Raw genomic sequence first — 24,844 nt, 5'->3', positions numbered from 1 at the left:
GCAGTACAAATTGGTTTTGCATCATGGCTTCCACGTTTTTATTTTGACCAGTCAATAAAGCACAGTAAGAGACAGGAAGGTCAAGAAGTCTAAGCACCAAACAAAACATTACTGAAAGGTTCTCTCACCCAATTCACTGTTGTCATCCACCAAAATAATTTCATGAAGAAGGTGTGCAGGAGTGCGATCCAGGACACTATGTACTGTGCGAAGCAGGGCAGAAAGTGCTTCATTGTAGAAACAGATAATAACACTGGCAGATGGCAGATCAGAAGGGTAGGACTTCTCTCTACATCTGCAAACAGAAATACAGGAGTTATCACTATTTTCATTGGGATTTCCATAGGGCTAGGTCAATACTGAAACTTCATAAATAACAAGCAAACATTAAACGTGTAGGAAGAGCACCTAAGGGGGAACATCAAAAGCCCAGGCATATAACATCTATAGTAGGGCTCAGCATTGTAAGTTACTCTCCACATAATACAGACTTATAATTAACATTGCTACGTGTTAGAAAACAGAGGCTATGACTGATTGGGGGGGAGTGAGAATGACAGATCCTTAAAACATAAACAAGAGAAAACACTAAGGGCTTTTTTCAGCTGTCAGACTACTGGCTAGTACCCTCAAGTAGCTCAGGCATGTATAGGAATAGCAAATATGACATGACGCCTACAAAAACTCCACAACTTTATTGGCCAGCTGCTGGAGATGAGGTTGAATATCCCAGAATACCTCCAACGGTGCTAAATACCTGTTTAGAGAACCAAGGCTGGGATTCAGCCTGCAGATTAAGATGCTTAAATCTAGTCACTGCTGTCACTGGAGTCTAGATAGTATTCAGCTCTCCCAAAGGCTGACAAGTGCATTTTGTCAGCTGAAGAGCTCTGTATGCTCCATTAACTGCATTGAATGGATCTCTGCTAATTATAATAAAAGCAGAGACAACTGACTAACATGCAGCTATCTAAGTTTAAGCATCTTAATCTGCAAACTGAATCCCACTCAAAGCAAGTCTTTTTTTTTTTTTTTTTCAATTTTTGTCCCTAATTCTAATAGGGCACATTATCACAGATTAATGTCATTTGAAGATGCCAGGCATGAAGGAATCCAATAAAAATAAGAAACTACAAAAGAAAACCCCGAAATATACAAGAAGAGTCTTCATTGACTAGGAATGAAGAATTTCTTGGGAGAGACATTACAGCAAGTACGATGCATTACATTTACCCACACCAGAGAAACCACTAGAAAAACAGATGCAGGGTTACTTATTTTTCAATTCAGCATTGAGTTCTTTTGTTGTTGTTACAGTGGTGTTTTTTTCCTCCCATATGCATCAGATAGATCCGAGAAAAATATCTGCTTTTAATAGAAAACATTCAGAGTACTGCAATCTAGATAACATGGAAGGACTTCAACTAAGAAATAGAGCGCCTTTGTCATCAATCATTCTTCTGTCTTCTCCTCTGCAGGCTTACAATAAATGTGAAATAGTACCTAAGGTGAAAGTCTCTCAATAACTTTGTCACTGGAACATTTAACGTCCCTCTTTCAAAGGTACCGAACAGAATTATAGCATCTCTTCTGGTACAGTACTGAGTATCTCAAACTGAAGCTTCAAACAATAAAAATATTGTAGCATGCTTTAAGTAACTGAGTACACAGCTAGCAAGATGAAAGAGACAGAGGACATTTAATCTGAGTATTGCTGGAAAGAAAGTTTGAATCCTAGGTCTTTTCCACATTGACTTTTATTTAAAGTATTATTTTCAGGATCTCCTTTCTATCAAAATAGCTGTCTGCCAATCCTACTACTCACAAAAATTAAATTAATATGACAGAAGTTTGAATAAGTGTATACCCAATCTGGTTCTACATTAAGCATTCTTTAAGTGAATTAAGAACCAGGAAAAAAACCACACACTTTGCTTTCAGGGAGCAGCAGTCTGCCTTTTTTCACAGAGCCTGGTTTCTGTGGGGCTTTATCCATCACATACCTTTTCCAGCTGGAAAAAAATTAGATCTTCAGAAACAATATTCAGTCAAAAAGAGACAGAAGAGACCAAAAAATAAAAATCCTGCCCTCAAGCACTCCTGCTTAAATAGCTGAAAATCTGCCTTCAGCAACACAGGAGGCTGAGTTTCTAATAGAAACGTAATACAAAAATGTTAAATACGACATCAGGTACAACATGAGTAACAAGTCCTTAAGCACATGAAATTATGCCATGTTCTCTCCAAAAATTAGTACATACTTTGCATCTCTTGTATCAGGCACCTCCCTGTGGTATCCCAGCCGATTACTGATAAGCATATTGAAAGCATGCTTCTGATAGCCCAAGTCTCTCACTTCCTGGTCATCTTCATTAAAAATCATTCCTGCAAAAAACCACGCCAAGATCACTTGACAGGCTTAAAAATATCATTTGGAAAACAATCAAGGATTGAAACATACGCTTTAACCTCCCCTAAAATCCATTACACTCTTCAAAAATCCCTCTGGTTTTGCAAAGTGTATTTTTATGCAACTACATTACCCCTCACAAATAGGTAGTATTTATGAGTAGCCCTTGCAGCTATAATAAAATGAAATAATTCTCCAAAGACTGATGGCTCCATTGTGTTTATTGCCTTACCAGACACACTCCCTTCACTTAAATGGCCTCTAATTCTTAGCACCACCTAAAAACCAACATCAAAACAAGCACAGGATAGACTTTGACACGCAATGCATCAGCACCTATCCATACAGATGAAGAGTCCATAATGAGATTTTTGAGAGAGAAAATACATTTACAATGGTAGAAAAACCCTCACAATAGCAGCTCCGATTTCATGCAGTTTTCTCAAGTCTGCAGTACCATAAAAATAGCTATGAAAAAACTGTAAGCTTCTTGTTTATATCACCTGGGACTTTGACAGCAAGTAAAATAGCAACAGAGCTTGCTGTTTCTCTATTGATTATTTTAGCAGATGCATCAACTCTTTCCTGAGCACGGTGGAGCAGGGGCAGCAACTGCTGGTATAAATCAGCGCACTGCAAGAGGCCAAGGTTGAAATCCTCAATGCCATCCTGCCTGCCTTGACTCAGTTCATGGGCTTCTCTGTCACTGGGCCATATACTCACCAGTGTGAATAGAAACGAAATATTATCATAGAATCATTTAAGGTTGGAAAAGACCTTTAAGATCATCGGGTCCAACTGCTAACTTAGCACTGCCAAGTCCACTACTAAACCATGTGGTGCTTCACTCAACTCTTCTACAGGAAAAAATGGAGGCAGAAGAGGGAAGCGGTAGCCACCAGCTGCGTCTCCTAGCCACTTCTGCAACAAGTCAGGTAGCAGAGCAATGACTTTTTATTGTCTCTGTTCAGCTGGCTGCACAGAATAAGATGCATGTGTCCTCTGCAGCTAATATGAAGCTACAGAGACTATTTCACTGAAATTTCAGCACAAGAAGTGAGCAAGGATCATGTAATTTATCTCCTTCCACCCTGCCCATCATCTCCATACGGTTCAAAATCTCCAGAAAACAATTAACACGGGGGTTCCTCATTCACATGCTACCATACATCCAGCATAATATGTTTCATAGAGTCATAGACTAATTTAGATTGGAAGGGACATCTGGTCTAATCCCGTGCCCAAAGCAGATCCAACTAGATCAGGTTGCTCAGAACATGTCCAATTAAATACTGAAAGCCTCCAGCATCTCCAAGGATGGAGATTCTACAATCTCTTCATGTCCCTATTCAAGCATTTGGCCACCATCACACCAAAAATGTTTTTCCTCTTATCTAATAAAAACATACTCCTCACTTTCATTTCTTATCATAATCCCATACACCTCCAGCAAGAGTCTGTCTCCATCTTCCCTACAGCATCCCATTAAGTTGCTGTTGACAGCAATAAAATCTCAGCCCTTAACCTTCTTTCTAAGGCAGAATAAACCCAGTTCTCTCAGCCTCTCTTCATACCTTATGTTCTCCAGTTTTCAACAGCTCTGCAAAAGCCATCTGAGTTCAAGACCAGAGAAAATGAGATGGGTTAAAAAACAGAAAAGATCATTTAAAAAGTTTAGAAGCTTTCTTCCCTTTCAAAAAAGTAGTCCTGCTTGGCCTTCAGAGCACAGCTGTGTCAGTACCAGTTGTGTTTCAGCAACAAAGTCTACCTATAGGTATAAGATGACCTTCTAGAGGGAATTCTGTGAATCTACATTCCCACCATTTACATTTCGCACCTTGTCGCTTTTAGTCTTGATTACAGCAATGGCAATGCAGCTGCACTATCAAAACACCTTAAGGGTAGACACCCTAATATTTGTGCAGGACCAAGTGGGAAGTGCTGGGCATCCCGCATCTGTCGTGGTTTAGCCTCAGACAGCAACAAAGAACCACGTGCCGCTCGCTCGCCCCTTCCTAATACAGGAAGAATCGTAAGAAAAGGCAAGACTCTTGGGTTGAGACAAAGGCAGTTTAACAGGACAGTAAAGGGAACAGGCAAACAACAACAACAACACTGATAGGGGAATATACAAACGCGAAAACCGCTCCCCGGCCGGACCGGACCCGGGACGCCCCAGCCCGCTTTTAAGCAGCAACTTCCTGCCCCCTCCCCCGGCAGCTCCGGGTGGGCGTGGCTCACATGGCATGGAATACCAGGAAAAATTAACCCTATCCCCACCGGAACCAGGACAACATCCCAAGTGGGAATGTCTGCAAAAGATGTGGGGTACACCCACATAGTGTGTCTTGTGGTGACTGACCCTATCTTGCTCACAGATGAGTGCTCCCACTGTGGATAAGTTGCATCACAGGGGCAGGAATGAGGTCTGTTCACAATGGCATCAGAGGTCGAAAGGGGTAAGTCAGTCCTCCTTTGAACCACAAGCAAGGTTTTCAGCTTGTCAGTTTAGACATCCAGCTCAATCATTCTTGTGTACTCAGTGCCACAGTAACACTGTGCCACTGGGTCAACTTAAAATGTTTTCTTCGTACGAAGCATGAGCTTAAGAAACACACACCAAGTGTTTCATTCTACAGTCCACCCATACCCAACCACTAACTACATTTTTCTTCTAAATATAGGTAAGAGGGAGTGTTAATACTTTTAAAACATTCTCATGAAGAACAATATCCAAAATGCATTCAAAAAGCCCGAAACATTTCAGTTCAAGCAGCAGATAAAAGCTCTTGGAAAATAAGGGCTTTGCAATCAAAACATCAGTTTAGGCTTTACTTCAGCAGTGCTACATGGCTCACTCAGATTAATAAAAAAAAAAGATTGTCCCACCAGATGACTGGTTTTAGCTATCACATGCCAACTTGCTTTTCATTTTTTTCACTTTGCCTGTTTATTACTGCCCTACCCTAGATAGACAGGAAGCCCTTTCCTGCAGCACCTGATCTAATTCTAACAGAGAGCCAGCCGTCTCCTGATGATTCACGTAGAATTTATCCTGGCACTATAATTCCCCTTGGCTTTCACCAACCAACCCACTCACTTGGTTTGAACATCAAGGGACTTCTCATTAAAAAGCTCCAATTTCTTTCCTGGCCCATAATGAATAGTTGGAAAGAAATATCTACCTCTGGACTAGCCTTCACCTCACTTGGCTCTCATGCTTTTTGTGGTGAACTGATAAATATTTAGCAATGCCACAGGGCAATGTGAATTGGCATTTTTCCTACATATTCACACAGGTCTAATCACCAAACCTCAGTTTCTAAGTTGGTCAAGTTCTATAAACTCTTGAAGCTGGTGATCCAGTACACAACATGCTTCAGTTTGCATATCTGAACACCACTGTGAACACTAAGCCGTAAGCAGTTAAATATATAAAGCATTTAGTTTGGAAGGCAAGTTTGGAAGACAAACCCAAATCATCTCATTGATGAAATATGTTCCAACGAAACACACAGACTTTTGTTGGTGCAAAGCAAGCAGGATTTGGCCCTAACAACTGTCATCTCAATAAATCTTTCATTGTAATTTGTCCCACACACATTTTTTGTAGATTATTTCATACTCCAAGGATATTCTCCAAATCAATGGGTCCTCTTCATTGTGTATTGTTATGAAGCTATTTTTAATTACTGCATATGAGTAGAGTTTCTCTGTGTGTAATAAAAGTTCATGCATTTGAGCCCAGTCAACATAGGACTAAGACATGAAACAAGCATACGCTGAACCTTCCAAAAGTAAGAATGACACCTTGCTGTAATCCAGTCCTCCTCATTAGCACTTACACAGCACAGCTGTAAGTGTTAAGAATAGTGTATTTTGGATTAAACAGGATGGGATAAAATTCAAGTAATTTCTAATGAAGAGAGCCACTAGTACCACCTGCATTTTAACAAACAAAACTACTTCGTTACACAATTTTTCCTGCAATCCTTTAAAAAAAACAAACAAACCTTAATATATCATTTCTTCTACTGTTTTAATGATTTTGCCACCAGGACTGAAAAACACTTACCCATTTCAGGAGAAAATTCTACCTCCCCCTTAACTGGGTCCTGGACATGATTTCCAAGAGGATTTCCTATCTTATTCTCTTTCTGCTGCAATTCAGGTATATGAATAGGCCCACGTGTAAAACGGGGATAGAATTTTTTTGGAAATGGCCTCTGAGGTTCCAGCCCCTTGACGGGCACATTCTTGAAGGATTGGTTCTCTTCACTGAAGTTGAAATAAACAAAGAGCAGAAGTGTCCAGGTCACAGATGTGAAAAGGCACCCATAGCAGAAATAACGAAGTGTGACACTTCCCATTGTAGACTTAGCATCGTTGAGGACCCATTCTTAATTACCTGAAAGAGAGTGGAAGCACACATTCTGAGAGTGCTGCATGTTACCTCCATTAAATGATTTTTGGAACTTAAACTTTAAGCACAGACCTTAAGAATGAAAGCCCTTTTCACTTTCCCATTCAAAAAATAAACATGACCAGTTTGCACAACCTGTGTAGATAGTACTGCTTTAAGACACGAAATAAACAATCACTAAGAGCCCAGTGACACATCACAATTGAAGATAAAAATGAGTTTTCCTCATAATAGTTATATCTCTCTTCCACAACAGTACATTCCTTGTATGCCTGCATTCATTTAAACATATCACTATAACTAAATATACTACACACAGGGAACTGATTCTTCACAGAATCATAGCATGGTTGAGGTAGGAAGGGACCTCTGGAGGTCAATTTATCCAGCTCCCTTGCTCAAGCAGAACCGCTTTGAGCCAGTTGCCCATAGGTATGTCCAGACACGTCCATTTTTGTAGTTCAGTTCCTACCCTAAAGCATGGAATGAGAGAAAAGACTCAAAAAGCTATAAAGTTCAGTCCTTCTTGCCCAAATTTAAGAACAGCCAACATGAGTATCCCAGAAATTTCAGAAATCATGGGGTGTGATTTAACAACACAAAACACCAAGACAGTCACATTTACAGATACTCTTCTCTGCAGAAAGAAAGGAAATAGATATGGGATAGAGAAAGAGCAAAAAGCTCCAAGGTCATTTACTGGGTTCCTACAGGCCTCCGCAGACTCCAGAAAAGCTTCCATACTCCCTGGAGGAGATGCCTACCTAGAGCTGGAAGGAAGCAGCCTAGAGTTTTACTTTAGGCACCTATCCACTAACACAACTTCCCCAAGCTATACTAAAAATTACTACCATAACATAAGCAAAACCCTGAAGTGAAGCATATGAAGCTGGTGATAACATTTTATTTATGGCCCAGGAGAATCAGGTAAACTTTCTGGAGTTTCTTAAATCCAAAAAAGGCTCAAAAAACCCCAACAACCCCAAAACTACACAGCTCAGTTCCCAAAACTGAGAAAAACACTAACTCAAAGTAGATTTCTCTCATCATTATTTAACCACAACAAACTATTTGCATAGTAACAAAGAGTTAGGAAACTATTTAATCACCTTTTAATTAGCAAAACATTTGTTTTAAGAAAATAAAGTATTGGGGTAGGAGTCAAGGGTTTATGCTGATGCATTTTTCAGACTTCTTAAAAGTCGGAAACTACCAGAAGTCCTAAGGTCAGCCTGGCAAAGAATAAACATTTATAAGCACAAACAGATTATTCCCTTCTTAATATGGAAAACTACTGAACAGAGCTAGAAGGCATTCGTGATCCCAAAGAAACCTACAAAGATCCCACTCGTTTTGGCAATGTAAGTCTGAGTCCTAAGTGACTAAGTCCAAAAAGAATACACATCAAAATTCAAGCTCACATTTCCCAGATTTCAGCAGGTCATTGCCTCCCTCCCAAAAAATAAAATATCCACAAAGTAAAATAAAGCAAAAAACCCAAACCTCCTCAAAAATAATTTACCCATTATTCTTACCATGTCAAACTCCCTCACTTCTGCAAGGCAACAATCTATGCAGCAGTTAAGCCCAAGGAGCTTAAAAACGTCTTAAACGGGTTTTAAATCTCATACTGACCCTGCGCATACAGATGCATTGTATGCTCTGTGAAACAGGCTCTTTCTCTAACACTGTCACACAAAAAATCTTGCCGCTTAACTGTAGGGCCATGAAATTAGTCAGGCAACAAACGCTCTGGGGGTAAAAGTGATTAAAAAACCCCTCATTCTAGCTAACAGAATGGGTTTACCAGTTGGAGATGTACAGACCACCAATCCCCCATGCCTTATTCCCTGTGCAAACAGTGGTCAGTGATCATAGCAAGGCAAATCGAGGCTGAGAAAAAGCATGCAAGGCTGCAAAGGAACAAGATTAGATAAACAGTTACATCCTCTAATTATAATAATTATTCTTGCCAGACAGTCTGCAGACAATTAATACTTATCCATAAAAGAAGATCTGGGTGCTTGCCAGGTTTTGGGTTTTTTGCACAGCCACAAGGAGGTCTTCTGCTGTAAGACTTGTCCAAGCCTAATGTACTGCTCCTCAAAACCTGCTAGAGTTGTTTTTCCATTCACTATGGTAACACAAACGCAGAATCCTAACATCATGGCACATGGACTTGCAGTGTGGAACAAAATTGTTCTAATAAGATAAAAATTACTATAAAAGAGAAGGAACCTTTTCATTTCAGAGCTGTTTAAGGATACATCTACCCTGCAGGTTGCACAGGAAAACAAAAGATAATCCTTGCTATCTCAGGTAACAGTAGGAAGACAGGCATGCAGAGCAGAATTCATCACAGACTAAGTATTTTCCCAGCTTCTTGCAGCTCTTTTACAGCTCAGAGCTCCACTCTGCTGCTGTGGCACTTCTATCCATGCTAAAGTTAAAGTCTGCCCGACGTCAGTCACAGCATACTCAGATTAAAGAGGAAGAGGTAAATTAGTAATCACCAGAGTGAAAAGACTGCAATTCAGTAATCACCGGAGTGAAAAAGACTGCTGTACATCCCTTCCATCCCCAGAAAGCCCCCTGACCAGGCTGAAAGCACCCACTTGGTTACTGTTACAATGGCAACAAATGCAAACCTGAGCGTGATGTTATTTCCACATGCTCCTTGCTAGAGCAGAACTGTTCACCTTCTTTTCCTCTCCTTCGCTGTTTTGCAGTTTTGTATAAGGATACAAAGGTTGAAATCAAATGAAATCAGATGACAGAACCTCCACAATGCAGAAGACTTGTCTCTTTCAATAGCTTGCTATTCAACCAAGACATTTGGTAATACATTCGTCAGGAAAATACAGACTCACTAAGTACCAAATGTTTTGTTAGACACTTCTGAAAGCAGAATGGAAAAAATTTAAACCCCACCTATGAAAAGCACATTGAGGCTTATTAGTTTACTTTACTCACCAACACATATGCATTTACACAACCACTGTCCTATGGATTTCAACCACATCCACCATTTAAGCAGCCACAGAAGTCACAATTTGCATCAGAGCTGCACACTCCAGTTTTAGATTGACCATGACTTCTTACAGATGCGCTTTAGCAAAGAGGTCACAGTAGATTTTCAAGTCCTAAGCAATGCTCCCCTGCTTGGGACCTGCCCTGAGGAACCAAGAGAACATTTCCAACCCTATACCGTTATGCATACAAAGTACAATCACATCAATATATTTCCACTTCTCCGCAATATACCAAGAAATAAGTATCCCCTCACTCATTTCAGCATGCAGTGAAAAAATAACCACTTTGATACACACCACAGGAAGAAGAGAATACTTCAACTGGTCACAAGGACCCAGGAGGAAACACTCGCTTCACAGAGGCAGGCACTTAGCTCTTGATTCTTCCCTCATACATTTCCCTATCCATGACCTTCTTCTGCAAGCCATCTAGACCCAGTGAATAAAAGCCTTACCCTGCCAGGAGACACAGAACCAGAGAGCAGGAGATCTTCTACAAAACGGGCTTTGCTAATTTATCCAACAACTCTCTCCGCCTGTGCACAGTCATGATACCCTGATGATTGTCTTAAACATCCATCCTCTCCCAGTTGGTTCCTCCAAGCAGGATTTTGAAACTTAAGCAAAGCCAAACCATTCTTTTTTTTTTTTTTCCTCCTTTTCCCACCCCCCCTCCCCGAACAGAGACAAGCTATTCCTGAATACACAAGATGCAAAGGGTATGCCTTTCAAATTCAAAGTATTAATATCTTTCTCTGCCCTGATACAAGCTGCGTGAGAAAAAGATAATATATACTTTTAACTCAACAGCCCTAAAGCTCTGCTAATGCAAGCAGAGCTAGCAGGTTTGAACTGTTAGATCGAAACAGCTTAAATAAAAAAAAAACAGAACTGCATTATCCAGACTATAATATCAGTGAGCTCATAAGAATAATTTTCATCTATGCAATAAATACAGTAAAATTGAGTCCAGTCACCACTAAATTGTTATTTAGACAGTAGAGTTAAAATCCATTTCTATTTATTTATTCAAATGCATAGAAAAACACTAATTCCCATTAAAAAAATCTATGATTTAAACATATCAAGAAGAATTGTTTCATAATACGTTTCCTCAATTACTGGTAATTGAGACTAGGCTTGAAGGGTCTACTGTGTTTCTCCCCTTCATTTCTGAAAAGCAATGCAGCTGCCAAAAGTAAGTTTCCAAAATACCTCAAACAATTCTCTTTCCCAAAAACACATGTAGCGAAAAACCTCCAGAATGAACAGAAGACATTTGCTCTGCCTTGGCAATATAGGAGCTTTCACAGCAAATAAATGATAACACCTTGAGGTATTTTACAAGCATTCATTCACATCCACAACATCCTAGTGATACATGGAGTTTATGTCTGTGCGCATTGGTATACTTAGGAATCCAGAGATACTTTAACTTGACAAACACAAATCATTCAAGGTGGCAGCATCTCCTACATCAGGAAATTACAATCCATTTTGGAGGTGACACGGGTAACCAGGAAAAAAAAAATCATCTTAGAAAATGCCCCCATCAGCTCAGAAGAGACCAAGACTGAAAGGCACAGTGTTCTGAGAATTTCTAACCAAATATTATGCCTTTCAGTCTCTCTCTTGTTGCTCTGTTTTGACTGTCATATATTTATTGCCCAATAGTTTGCAGACTTTGGCAAATCCTTGGAACTGAGTATGCAGACCCACATGCCAGAAATGCCAAGAGTAAAATACTCCTCTCTAATTTCCATGAATTCCAGTACAGAAGTCTCAGTTCCTTGCACAAGTAGTAAATCATTCCTTTTTTTTTTTTTTTTTTTTTTAAGAGAACTATAAAAGTTAAGTATTAGTTACTTAGTAAATGTCTCTGAAAGTCAATCAATTACAACGCTGAAAAAAAACCTCCAGGAGCCTACCTGCCAAATTTGAGCTTCAGTAATCACTGTGCCATACTGCTTTCCATGTCACACCAGCTTCTTGTAGCATCCTTACAACACCAGCATGGCATTCAATTCATACTTCAAACCCAGTAACATTTACATTGATTTAATAATTGGCCCAACAATGATACAACTCCGTTCTCCCAGACAGCCTGGGAGAGCTTGTCATTAGTAACCTGCGCAGCTCTAACAATGTCCCAAAGTGTTAACCTTCAATATTTTTAATGGGAAAAAAAAAAAGCCAACCACGTTTCACAATATTTTGGCTTAAAGAGCAAAAGTAGCTACAGGCTCTATGACCAGCCACTGCTTAAACACTGACATCTGCTTGGATTAACCTCAACAGTTTAGTAAACACACCGTATGACTAGATATTTCATGACTGTGCCAAACTCATGTTTGTCAGAGGTCAAACAGAGGATCAGATTAGCCTCAAGATCTTTGAAATAGGAGTAAGAATTATTTGAGAAAACCTTAAAGTCTGCTTGTAGTTTTTCCAAGAAAAGCTTTTCTTCTAAAAAAAAAAAAGAAAACAAAAAAAACCAACCTGAAGACAGAGCTACAACTCATACTACTCAGATTTCCTGCAAAACTGCCTGTGTATTTTGGATCTATATTAAGGGAAGAATGCATATGATCTTCATTTTTAAGATGAAAATCATTAAACATTTTATCTTTCTACAGAGTATTAGGATAATTTGCTGCATGACCTCCTACAGATGCTTTTAATTTTCATTTTGTTATTTATTTGGGGGGGAAAGCACCAAGAAGATAAAGTAACACTACTTACAAATGCAATTTTGTTCTTTTAATAGCCTTAACTCTTTATATATTTCTTGGCCTCCAAGATGTTATGGCTACCACCACTTCTCTTCCAAAGCAAGCATCAGCATGAACAGGCTTTCCTATTTTCTTGTTGAATCGCTATCAAACAGCAGCATTAACAGTATGATGAACAGAGGCCAGATTAGGAAGAAGTAGTACTCCAATAATACACTTATCACACAGATATGCCATTCACAGTAACTTCTGCACTTTCATGTGAAATTTTTTTTCCGGGCATCCTTTACATTGCAGCCAGTCTTAAGGGAGAATCACAGTTAATAAACTAGCAAGATGAAAAAGGGACACCTTAGGCAGCTTTTGTTACAGACCCCAACACACATCACTAAGAGCAACATCCATTGAACATACACTCATAACAAAAGCCAGAGATATTCCCAAATAAAAGCTTAGTGCTTCATGTGCTCCAAAAATCTAAGCGCCAACCCAATTTAACTCCTTATAAAAAACCCTCTCCTGCTGTATTGTTTTAGCACTAAGTTGGATCTACCTGCCAGTTTGGTTTTAATTAAACAAAACCATTAACTTTTGACCTTACAGAAGGAATGGGTCATTGTACCTTATGAATTAAGTGGCTATTTTTGACACAATATAGGCAGGTAACTAGTGTGAAGACAGGTTGGGCGTACAGGGAACCTACCTCATGACATTCAGCAAGGACAAATGTTAAGTCCTGCATCTGGGACAGACAAACTCCCTGGCCACTGACACAGCCTGGGGAACAGCTCTGGGAGGTCTAGCTAAATAGGAGCCAGCAGCACACCCTTGCAGCAACAACAGCTGACAGCATACAGGCTTATCAAGGGGAGCACAGACAGCTGATGGAGGGATGCAAGTACACCACCCCACGCAGCACTCATAAGACCACAGGCAGAGTACTGTACCCAGTTTGGGATTTGCCAGTATAAGACAACATACGTCAGTAAACTGAAGCAAATTCAGTGGAAGGCCACCAAGGTGGTCGCGGGCAGGAACGCTTGCCCTACAAGGAGAAGCTGAGGGTGCCAGGCTTCTTCAGCCTGCAGAAGAGACAGCCCGGGGGGGACCTAATAGCAGCCTGCTACTACCTACAGGAATGTTATCAAGAAAACAGAACCAGTGTATTTAGTGAGGTGCAAGGTGGGAGAATGAAAGACTTAAAAAAGACAAATATAACTCCAGTCACAGTAACCCGCATTCACAGAAATACACTGTGGGCCACAGGCTGTCCTCTTGCATAAGATCACTGTTCCTATTCATTTTAATGAGATGACACACTAAGATCTATTTTTAATTAGCCTCTGTAAGTCACTTCTAAATGCAACTTTAAAAGCTCTGAGAGCCAACAGTCTAGTCATTTCAGCACAGCTATACAAATCCATGTCATACCACCTAAAAAATCCTCCTGGAAAGAATACAAAATTTTGATCAACACTTCACAGATAAATAATCTTAAAATACCAATAACATTCATTACACTTTATAGATAAAGAAAGGCACATAGATAAGACTAGTTGCATGAATTGCTGAAGACCTAAGAAACTAGGCTATGAGTATACTAAGTTTAAAATTCATAAAATGCTTTAGGAAAAAAATTAAAATTCATCTTTTTTATGTCTTTAGGTTCCCACCCCTCACTATTTTACCACTGCAGATGATTCACTTATATCCCGATTTGTATCTCAGTTTTTGGACTTTAAACAGAGATGTTTAAATATTGCATACTATCTTTTTTAAATCTATGGAAAATATATTGAAACGCCTCCTCTAGGAATACAACTTTGCTTATCAAGCTTTTCGGAATTTCTCAGCTGCAGTAAAAAAGCTTTTCTTAGCAGGTTGCCACACCAGAGTGAATGCAAACACTTTAGCATTTTTATAATAGAAATGTGAAGTTCCTTCTTACCTACCTCCATTTTCAAATACACCCTTAAAGAAATTTTAAAGTATCTTCTGCAGTAACATCTTTCACTTCTTTGTCAACAACATACTAGGTTTCTTCCTTACTGATAAAGGATATCTTTCTCACCAAATACTCTCAGTCCTTGGAGAGGTGGAGTATTTCACAAGGGCTCTCATTTAAGGACACAATTTTAATGGAAAAAGCAGCTACAAGTTTTGGAAAGAAAAAGTTTCGTAAGAGTTAGGATCCCATGTTAACAAACAACAGAAAAAACACACCAGTTTTAGTTACAACAAACTGCATCAAGAAAAGTAACACAATAGTCCAGGCTGATTAGAGGAAACAAGTACACTTGGATTAGAAACATGAGCTTACCAAAATCCTAGTGCTAAATACTGAGTAAATAAGTGCTATAGAGTAGACAGTTTCATGCTGCTGCAGTGTTCTCATTCCCCCCAAAAAAGCTACTGGTTTCTCAAAGCACAATTACATGCACAGAATTTTCTTATCTATCCCCCTAAAAACGTTGCACCACACGGCTGCCTAGCTGGATATTACTTTAAGCCATCTGGCACATAAATACATGCCATGCCATTCATGGAGTCCTAAAAATACCTTCTTCCTTTTCATTGCTAATAAATACTTTATTCCAATTGAAACAGCAAGATTTTTTTTTCATTAGCAAAATCAGCTCTCAAGGCAGCCAGAATGTTGATGTGCTGTCTCTCCAAAGAAAAATGCATGCATTTTGTAATACAGCCCTTCCTTCTTCACATATAGCTTAGAAAACAGCAAGATTGAAAAAAAAAAAAAACACCCCACACTGAGAACTTCTTTTTCAACTCACCTCTCTCACATTATAGAGACATGTATCTAAACACTAGTTTAACAACCCTCCAGCACTATATACAGTTGCAAAATGTAAGAGAGCTTACAAGGTCAGCTACACACAAGTAAGCTGCTTAATACCTTTTCTAAATGTTTAAAATCTACTTAGCTGTTCCTTGCATTTTACGTCTGCAAAGCTCACCAAAATAACAGTAAAAATACAGATGCATGCAAAATAATTAGATAAAACACTTCTACATGTACAGCCGAACAGAAGAACCCTCACCTTTTTCCAGAAGAGTCGGCACTAAAGAGGCAGTGCAAGGTTACATCGTGAAAACACATTTACTGCAGTAGCAGTCAAATCCAGTTGGTGTCTTCATTCTCAGTGAACAATAAAATGCTGAGCCTGAAACTTAACACTTTGTTGCTGAGTGCTGCTTGCAAGTCCTACCTGGGAACAGGGTAATAAACACGAGCTTCTCTACGACAACAAGCTAATTTGGATGGGTCTTAGGACATGAATGCTGCAAGGTTATTTCTCATTTGACTGCATACACTGCCCCAAGAGCACCAATCTATTTTTCTGCGTTTGGGATTTTTTTTTTTCGTATCCCTCTCTTTTTTTCCTTTTCTTCAGCTAATGCATGATCCATATGGATCCATGGATCTGGCAGCATAAACAAGACCGGTCATTTTACTCCCACTCACTAGAGAAGCATAACCAAGCAATGTATTTCTAAAGCATTCTTCGTCATAATATCAATGGATTAGACGACAGCAATGCTAGAGATAACTATCATTAAGTTGTATACAAATTTCAATTCTAAAAACTACTTTACTCCCCATTTTCCAAATCACTAGTAATTTTTTAAAATTTCCACATTTTGACTGAAATTTTCTAGGTATGCTTTCTGTTCATCTTAAAAAATTTTCATCAAAAGTGCTTTGGGCTTTTTTCCAGTCTTTTACAAGCAAAGTGAAAACACATTTTCCAATTCTAAAAATAATAAAAATTCAGACTTCATTTGTACAGCCCTCCTGCCAAAAAAGCTGGCAGCAAACTTGGCAACAAAACAGACCTCACCGAAGTACTTTTGAGTGGGACAGTGAAAACTGGGGTTGACCGGTGTCAATTTTAAACTGCTGACTACTGACCACGGACATTGCATTTTGCATAAGTTTTTTCTGCAAAACCCAATTTTGCAGTTAGCTCCAGGCAGACATCCACCATCCTCTTGTGCAGAACTCAGTACTGAAATCAACAGCTGTATACAAAAAAAAAAATACGCAAAAGACATTTGCAAACTCAGACTAGAAATTTCAAAAGACTATACCTGAACATGTTTAAAATGCAAAACTGCTGCAATTAAGTTATTACCAGTACTACAGAATTGGAACCTGTCTTAATGAGAATGATTACATTGCATCTTATCCTACAGCATCAAATTACAGAATTCATAGACCACCAAGCTTACTCCCCACAAATCATACAAGTCTACTTCATTTCTCTTTTTTCTGCAGGGTTTTCCTTTCCAATATGCAGAAACTTACATAAAAATACATTAGAAGTACCATGGTTGGATCCCTGACATGTTACACTCAGTCAGATGTCACAGTAAGACAGCACTAGCTGCCAGCTACTTGCTGAAGCACTGCAATCTGCCCTTGCAGATTAGTTTTATTAGCCTCTATGGAGCCTGAGAAACTGATATGAGCACACACTGACAATATTTGTTTAAAAAAAAAAAAAAAAAAAAAAAAGAGATGAAACGTAGCACCAGAACTGTGAGTAAGGTTAAAACAAGTTACAGTTTAAATCCCCAAACTGCCTCTGATAGGAAAGTATTTAACTCATTCTAAACTGCTCGGAGTTCTTAACTCCCATTACATTTCTCCACACTATTAAGGTATGGCACGATCTTAAAGATTTCCGCAATACATCGTGTCCTAACTGAATTTACCTGGGTGGATGGCCATTGTTAAAAAAAGTAGAACTGAAAGAAATTCTAAAAGCAGGCACTGAATTGAATTCAATGTCCATTTCCATTTCTCATGGCCAGAAACAAAGGTCACTTGGAGTTTTTCAAGCCAAGCTTTAGGAGGGAGTCCACAGTATCCATGCCATTTGGAACAGCAGAGGCATGGGACTTTCTGAGGAAGAATTCCTCATGGGGAAAAATGAAAGACGAAAAAACACTGCAATCTTCTTGCTTCTCAACAAAAGTTTAAAGTAATTTCAGTGCATAGGTTTCACTCATTTTCTCACTAATGTCTCCAGCCATTAATATAAGCGAGGAATCCTAAGGATATACACCTACTACATGTTCTCACTTCAACTCACTGACTGAACCAGAACACCTATATAGTTATCAGATTGACCTGTGGGACATTTTGGTTGAGCTATTTGCTTTGCTATGGATTTTGATGAGATCCTCAGCAACTCACTGTCTCAGCTCCCACCTATAAAAACTGAATGATGCATTAAGGCAAATACATCAAAGGTTCTGAGGCCACAATAACCAGAGAGGATACAAATATCAAGCAGAACTCTGGTTTAGAGCAGCAATAACTCATTCCTTCTGTTCTCCTAGCAAGCCTATTTCTAAATTTTACTAGCATCATATAGGAAACAGTCTCTCTTTTTCCTTTCCTTAACACAATACAGTAATACTAACAGAGAGATACCGTTGCTGGTACAACCATACCTACAGATGGAATCAATGAAAACACTTTTCACTCACACATCTAAACTAAGCTATCAATTTAATATAAGATTATCTTGCTAAACATTGTATTTGATAATACAATGTGTAATAATGGACTGTTCCAAATATGTAAGTAACAGACCTTTTATTAGCGTGCTTCCAAAAAAGAATATTTTTGTGGACATTAACTGTTGGATTAGAATGATAAATCACTAGCATAAAAAGATTTTACACTGTCTGTTAGGAGAGCAAGCTTCTGCAAGCTGAGCCAAAAATTAATTTCCTTTGTCTTTCATTCCCTTCTACATGATCTTAGAGACTCCACTCTTTCCTTCTTCAAAGAAATCCCTTTGAGGAAAGAGTTGTGGACCACTCCTTTTCCATCCCCTGTTGGTCTGTTCTACTTATCTATTGCCAATGTTTCTAATGGGAAAACGTACTCAGAATTTTGATGTTGAAATCAAGGATGTTGCAACAGAACAAACAGCAGATCAAAAATACGTTTTCCCACTTCACTAGAAGCCATGCTTTCCAACACACTGCTAGCACAGAAGGTTAGCATGCAATCCGAAACTTAGTCTTCTCTTGCTTCACAAGTGATGAGTCTCAGTGTCTGCTGACATAAGAGATAAGAGATTCATGTTAACTAACAAAATTAAGGTATTCCAGGAAACAGAAAACTAAAGAAAGCACTTCCAGAAAACAAATTCACTGACAAATACAAGAGGTATCAACAGAGACAGTGACATAATTTACTCCTGATGTTACACTTCAGGAATTAGCAAAATAGTCAATATACCTATGAAGATTGATTCATAAGGAGTTGTTTATCAAAACAGGACAGTTTCATGCTTCCTGGAAAAGGACCTCTATTTTAGCTAAGGCCACCTCCAAGGTTTAAAGCATCTAATTTAATCCTTGTCTGCACGAGAAAATCTGTGTCATTTAGCCAAGCAATATTTGAATGGTTTTACATAAACTAAAAAGACCACCTCTATGAACATGCTCCTAACATTTATTAAGTATTTGTTTAAATCAGTTTGGCACACAGCAATCATTTACTGAGGTACCTTCTTTTTAGCATGCCTCTGCAAGTTTATTAGCTTAACCTGTCAATTTAAAATTCAACTATGAGACACAGCACCATTCAAGAAGTTGAAGTTAGGAACGACAAAAGGTTATTGCAGGTAAGCAGTTACCACCCATCAGCCGCTCTGCAATGTTACTTCACACTCCTTCCCTCTTGCACAGCAAGAGAAATGATTTTAGTCAAGGTAGCTTGCTCCATGGCAAGAGGGGTTAGAGCATGCACACAAACAGTGACTACCTCAGCTGACAAGGTATAACTTATCAGTCATGGTAAACCTTCAGTCTCAGAAATGCAGAACTCACAATGCCACTGCTGCCACAAAAGAGAAAACCACAACAGCTCACCTGTCCCACATTGACCTTAAAGCCAGCAAAGACATCAAAATACCTACCTGTGAGCAGTATGGGGTAGTGGGGTCTGGACTTCTCCCTAGCCTGCACACCTATTTCTTGCTCATACTACAAAGCATAACGCAGGCAGTATGGAGTCCTGAGGTTCCCTGCATTAGGGGTTTCTAACTAGTGTAAACAGTGGAAAAACTGATTCACCCCTGTTGATTCCAGTTTCAAACATGCAAAGTGTCTGGCTGCCAAAACCCTAGAATGCACAAAAAAGGGCTGAGATACAACAACATTAGAGTGTCACTCTTACAGAGACTTCAATCCACGCTCTACATTTTGGTAACACAATCAGTTTTTTAACCTACAGACAGCATATTTTCACATCTAGGTGAAGGAGATCATACAACAAAATATCTGAAACTTAGTATACTTGAAGTAAACTTCAGATTGAAACAGTATCATCAGCTTCCCAATTTCCCCGCTTTGTGTTGCAGTATATTTCTACATTTTATAGAGTTTTCAAAATAAAGTATTTACAGTAATTATTACACAATGCTGACTCACATGAGAAACATGCTAGAGCACAGCTGAAGGATGTGGTGGATACTATTAACTCTTACACAAAATGAGCTGAACAAATTCATTTACTCACACTGCTAAACACTGGTTTAACAGCCGAGGCCTTTGTACTGACAGTACTTTAACACAGTAGCTGCAACAGCAGATGCATTAATCTCCATAAGCCACCATATGTTTTGAAAAGAAACCTTAGATAAGAATCAAGGCAGTTTATCTACCTCCCACACTCTAACAGGGATTGAAACACACTTCAACTCTGTATTATTTTTTGAGAAAAAGAATTCTACACTTCAAATACACAAGCGTACTTTTGCTCTTCAACACCAATTAACAGAGCGGTATTGCAGCACCTCTCCAAAATGAACGGTACTAAAGAAAATTACTTGATTTTTAGGGATACCTGTAACTGTAGTGTTGCCTAGCCCAACAGATGGAACTGTTTAGGAAGTCAATAAACTGAACTGTCACAGAGAGGAATGATTGTATTTTTTTCAAAATTTTACCTTTTCTCTTCAGCTGGAAGCCTCCCCTTGCTTCTCTGCTTCAGTAACCAACACTCAGCTGCCACACTGCCAAACCCCACCTGCCAGCTTCTCAGACCACAACCTTTTTACAATACCTTCCATGTAACTAAAGAAAGAATGATCCTCCTTCTGTTCTTTTCATCCCTACAGTACCCTATTATTTCTTGTTGGAAGATTTGAAATCCCCAATTTTACTGTCTGCTCAGGTATTTCTAATTTCATCCATTTGACCCACAGTTTGCCCTGCTCCACACACATGCCCTATAACTACCATTAAAGTTTTTGTTTCTCTAGCATTTATTATCAGAAAGCATGTTTTATGTAGATAAATTTTCAAAATGCTAATAATTCATCTTTATTTCCCTTGCCATGCTGTTTCAGGGCTTTCTTCCTCCTAAAAAGCTTGAATCACACCTACTGTTATCATCACTATGAAAATGATGAACAGATTCACCCATTCTCATAAACTACCATCACACAGCAGCTTATCAAGAATTCTTTCCAGTTTTACTCCTATGCATAATGGAGTATCAATTTGCATCCTCTGAGACAAAGTGATTAGCTATCAGAAGACAGGCAACAGGCTCTGAAATCTGCAGTCAAAATCTCTTAAACCAGAACATGTCACATTGCCTGCTGGCTTCCTCATCTGAGGCTGAGAGATGAAGGCTCATTAGAGCTGCAGCATTACTTTCCTTCCCTACTGCAGAAGAGCTCCTAAAACTCTGCAGGAGCTTATCTTACCCAGAGATGAGGAAAAGCTTATGCAGAAGGCATGCAGTTCTTCAGAGACAGTTATACTGGGGGAGGCCAATTGCTTTTAATCAAAAGCTTCTTATCTGGAACCACCTGGACCTTTATGCTGTTCTAAAATGAGGTTATGAATCACAGCTGGACTACTTCACATATGCAGAGGTTCTCTACAGGGTAGCAGGGCAGAAATATACTGTCAGGGAAAGGCTGGTACCATCCTTTCCTGGGCACAGCCTGCACCTGGATCAGCTTAAGCTAATCAGAGATGTCTGGGAGAAGTATCCTACTAAGATGAGATCCATACAAAAGAAAAAAAAAAAAAAGCAGATGCTAGATCAGAAAGTATTCAGGAATATTTAATGTCACTTACAGACTATTCTTTCTAAGTAAGGACAAAGTGGATTTGATCTTATGTTGAATTACATTTTCCAGAAAAATTTAAGAAAAGGCACATTGGCAGAGTGCTGATGATCCTGCCCACCTGCATAATTACTGTACTGGCATTAAGAGATTTCACCATTCCTTCAAACAGAAAGCAATACTCCAAATACACTAGACCAAACAGATAAAGTGCAGATTGTTTACAGAGCAGCAACAAAGTCAAGTCACAAGATATTTTTTTTTCTTTGGAAGAGTAGGGGCTACACTTTATATCTAGTTATACAATAAAATTCTGTCAGGTCTACTCCAGCTCCCCTGCAACTGATATTGAAAAGAAGTCAGGACCCAGTTTGGCAGAGATGCTGTACTAGAGGACATTAGTGTTTTCATTAGTCTCAACAGCAGTCTTAAGGCTGACACCTATGAAGAAGCGAATGAAGGTGAAACAGCTATCTGGAAAGGCAGCTACTGAATGCAATGTTTGCTTCCAGTGCCCTGCTAGAGCATAGAGGAGTCTGACCTGCTAAACCCCCTGCTACCAGAAGCACAGAGGTTTTGGTTCCTTGCTCAGCTAGATCTGTTTGCATGCAGACAAGGGACCAGAGAACCTTTCTTTTGCCTTACAAGTAACTTGGAGACAGTTAATTTGCTATCAGCATCGTCTGTTGCAGCCTTCCTTACAAGCTTTAACACAAAACAAAACACATGGCAATGGGAACTGACTAGAAAGGCTGGAGACCAGCCACGTAGAATAACACGTACTTGCTAAGAGGAAAAGGGAGCCTCAATGTTGCAAAGTACATACTGAAAACCACATGAACAAAAAACAAAACAAAAGAAAAAGGGAAATGGTTTAAAAATAAGTTTCCCAGTCATAAAGATAAGAAAGCTTTAATACTGCACGAGGTCAAACAGCCCTCCAAAAAGCAACGCCTGCCCTGGCCCTGCAAATGAATCAATGAGAGGGGCAGTGCCAGCAAAGCTAACACGTACAGATCCCCACAGTTCGGGCTGACAGTTGCATAGTTTCAGTCTACCTGCAGGCGGGCGGCTGCTGCTGCTCCTTCCCATGCGTTTAAAGACTAAAAAGAGATAATAATTACGTTGTCTTCCATCCTATGCACCACAACCCACGCCGGGCCCACGGTCAGGTTAAACTAAGGCGGCCGGACTCAGCCGGCGACCCAACCGAGCGCAGCCTCCCCGCTATCAGCTCACAGCGTTTATTTTACCCAGAAAGACGGGAAACCCTGAATCTGACCCCGGCCTCTGAGAAACGGGAATCGCTGCCCCCGGGACAGGCTCCGCCACGTCCCTCAGGGCAGGCGGGAAAACGGCGGGGGCCGGTCTGATACCGCCGCTGGCCCCGTCCCCTCACAGCCCCCGGGGCTGCCCCTCACACCGCCACCGCCGCCGTCCCCGTCCCTTCACACCGCCTCAAACACCATCCCCTCAGCCGCCGGGGCTGCCCCTCACACCGCCGCCGGCCCCGTCCCTCACCCCGCGGAGCTGCTCCTCACACCGCCGCCGGTTTCCTCGCCGGGGCCCCCTCCCCTCACACCGCAGCCAGCACCACCCCTGTCGCTCACCGCCCCGGAGCCGCCGCCTCCCCCTCGCACTCACCGGGGCGGCGGCATGCCCACTCCGACCGCCCCGTGCCCTCAGCAGCAGCAGCGGCGGCGGCGGCGGCGCGCACCGCTCGCGCGCGGTGGTGCCCCACGTGACCGCTCGCGCCTCCTCCTCTCCCCTCCCTCCCCGGCCGGCGGCGTCACGTGAGGGGGACGGGGCGCGCCCGCCATGACAGGCGGGGGCAGGGTCGGCGTAAGAAGATGGCGAGACCTGCAAGGGGGAGAGTGGCGGGGCTGTGGGGCTCCTGTCTGGAGCTCCTGCCTGAGCGGTGCACGGCTATGAAGCTGTGAGGGGGATTCAGGACTGAAGGGCTGTAGATGTGCGGCCTTCAACCCCCTTCTCCCCTCAAAGTTGTTGTGCATCTGCCCATCCCACCAGGCTTGCAAGGAGTTCCCTTGCAGCCCTCTCTGAGGATAAGAGCCTTTTCCAGTCTTCCAAGGAGGCATCTGCTTTGAGCTTCGTGGTCTTAAGTGCCCACTGGAAGTATTTGCCCTTTGAAGGGCAGAAAAGAGTAGGTCAGGCTGACGGAGGATGTCTGCGCTAACTAGCACGTTCTCCTCACCGTGTAGTTTGCCTGGCTGGCTGGAATATGGAGGACTCATTTCTTCAGTTCAGCAGGAAGGGGGAGAGAGCTGAGGGAAATCAACCACAACTACCCTAAAATCACCTGAGCTTGGTGATTAATGTGCATCTATAGCAACAAGAGTTGACATCCTCACAGGTGGAGAGGCATGTTGAATCCTCAGATCTCTCATATCCAGAGTAAGTGATCTCACCACTGGCTTAGTGGACAAAAGGGTGATGGGGTAGCTTCACCACTGATTTGTCTTCGTGTGGGACCCGACTCGGCAGGTGTCCTTTTGGGAGGAGGAGTGAAGCTGGAAGGAATTATAGGGTTTGTTAACCCTGGTGGCGTTTAAGAACGAGCGAAGTGTCAGATTTGCTCAGCATAGTCAGGACTAGGAGCTTTTTTGTGAATACACAGATAAAGAACTTGAGATGCCAAGTGACACTTTGAAGATGACGATTTTATTTTAGTGAAGTGGAAATTAAACAGGGTTGACACACCTGAGTCCATTCTTTGGCAGATACTGTCCCTGGTGTCCAGAGATTACGGCAAGGTGCTTTATCGTAACACAAATAGAGCAGAATACAGAACTTGTCAAAAAGCTGTAGCTACAGCATTAAAGTTCAAAGGCCAAAAAGGCAATATATAATCAGAAGGCGTAGTGAGAGAAAAAGGAGTGACAGTCCATGGAGGGGTTAGCAGACAGATGACAAGGAGGTAGCAGGGATCAAGGTGAAAGTCATGTGGGCAGTTAAATGAGATAGCCACATAGTCACCATCCCTATCAGACAGCTTTTCATAACACCTGTTTCATAATGGCTAATATGCAGCTTTGATCTTTCTCTTGTAATAATTTAGCCTGAGGACTGGAGGTGTGTGTTAAGCTTTTTTAGGTAAAAGC

General features: G+C 40.7%; 1 protein-coding gene across 7 annotated transcripts in view; it reads right to left on the bottom strand.

Annotated features, from left to right (window-relative positions):
• The window catches only part of GALNT11 (polypeptide N-acetylgalactosaminyltransferase 11), a 57,758-nt gene extending 34,265 nt beyond the window's left edge, over positions 1 to 23,493 (bottom strand). For 3 of the 7 annotated variants that reach the window (XR_010069777.1, XR_010069780.1, XM_063324389.1), the window contains exons 1-4: positions 15,657 to 15,809; positions 6,486 to 6,818; positions 2,262 to 2,385; positions 129 to 295 (exon numbers count right to left, since the gene is read on the bottom strand). Coding sequence is in view for 1 of the 7 variants with exons in the window: in XM_063324389.1 (XP_063180459.1) it covers positions 129 to 295; positions 2,262 to 2,385; positions 6,486 to 6,780 (586 nt within the window). In the remaining 6 variants the exon portion in view is untranslated. Of the gene's footprint in view, positions 1 to 128; positions 296 to 2,261; positions 2,386 to 6,485; positions 6,819 to 9,071; positions 9,256 to 14,917; positions 15,033 to 15,656; positions 15,810 to 23,246 lie in introns of those variants that run through there. The other 4 variants (XR_010069779.1, XR_010069778.1, XR_010069782.1 and 1 more) reach the window with 4 other exon arrangements.
• Between the last annotated feature and the right edge of the window lie 1,351 nt (positions 23,494 to 24,844).

This window comes from Chroicocephalus ridibundus, chromosome 2, assembly GCF_963924245.1.
Source record: "Chroicocephalus ridibundus chromosome 2, bChrRid1.1, whole genome shotgun sequence".
NCBI classification, from domain to species: Eukaryota; Metazoa; Chordata; class Aves; order Charadriiformes; family Laridae; genus Chroicocephalus; species Chroicocephalus ridibundus.
Note: the sequence above shows the minus strand (reverse complement) of the source record. Positions and strands in the feature narration are given on the sequence as shown.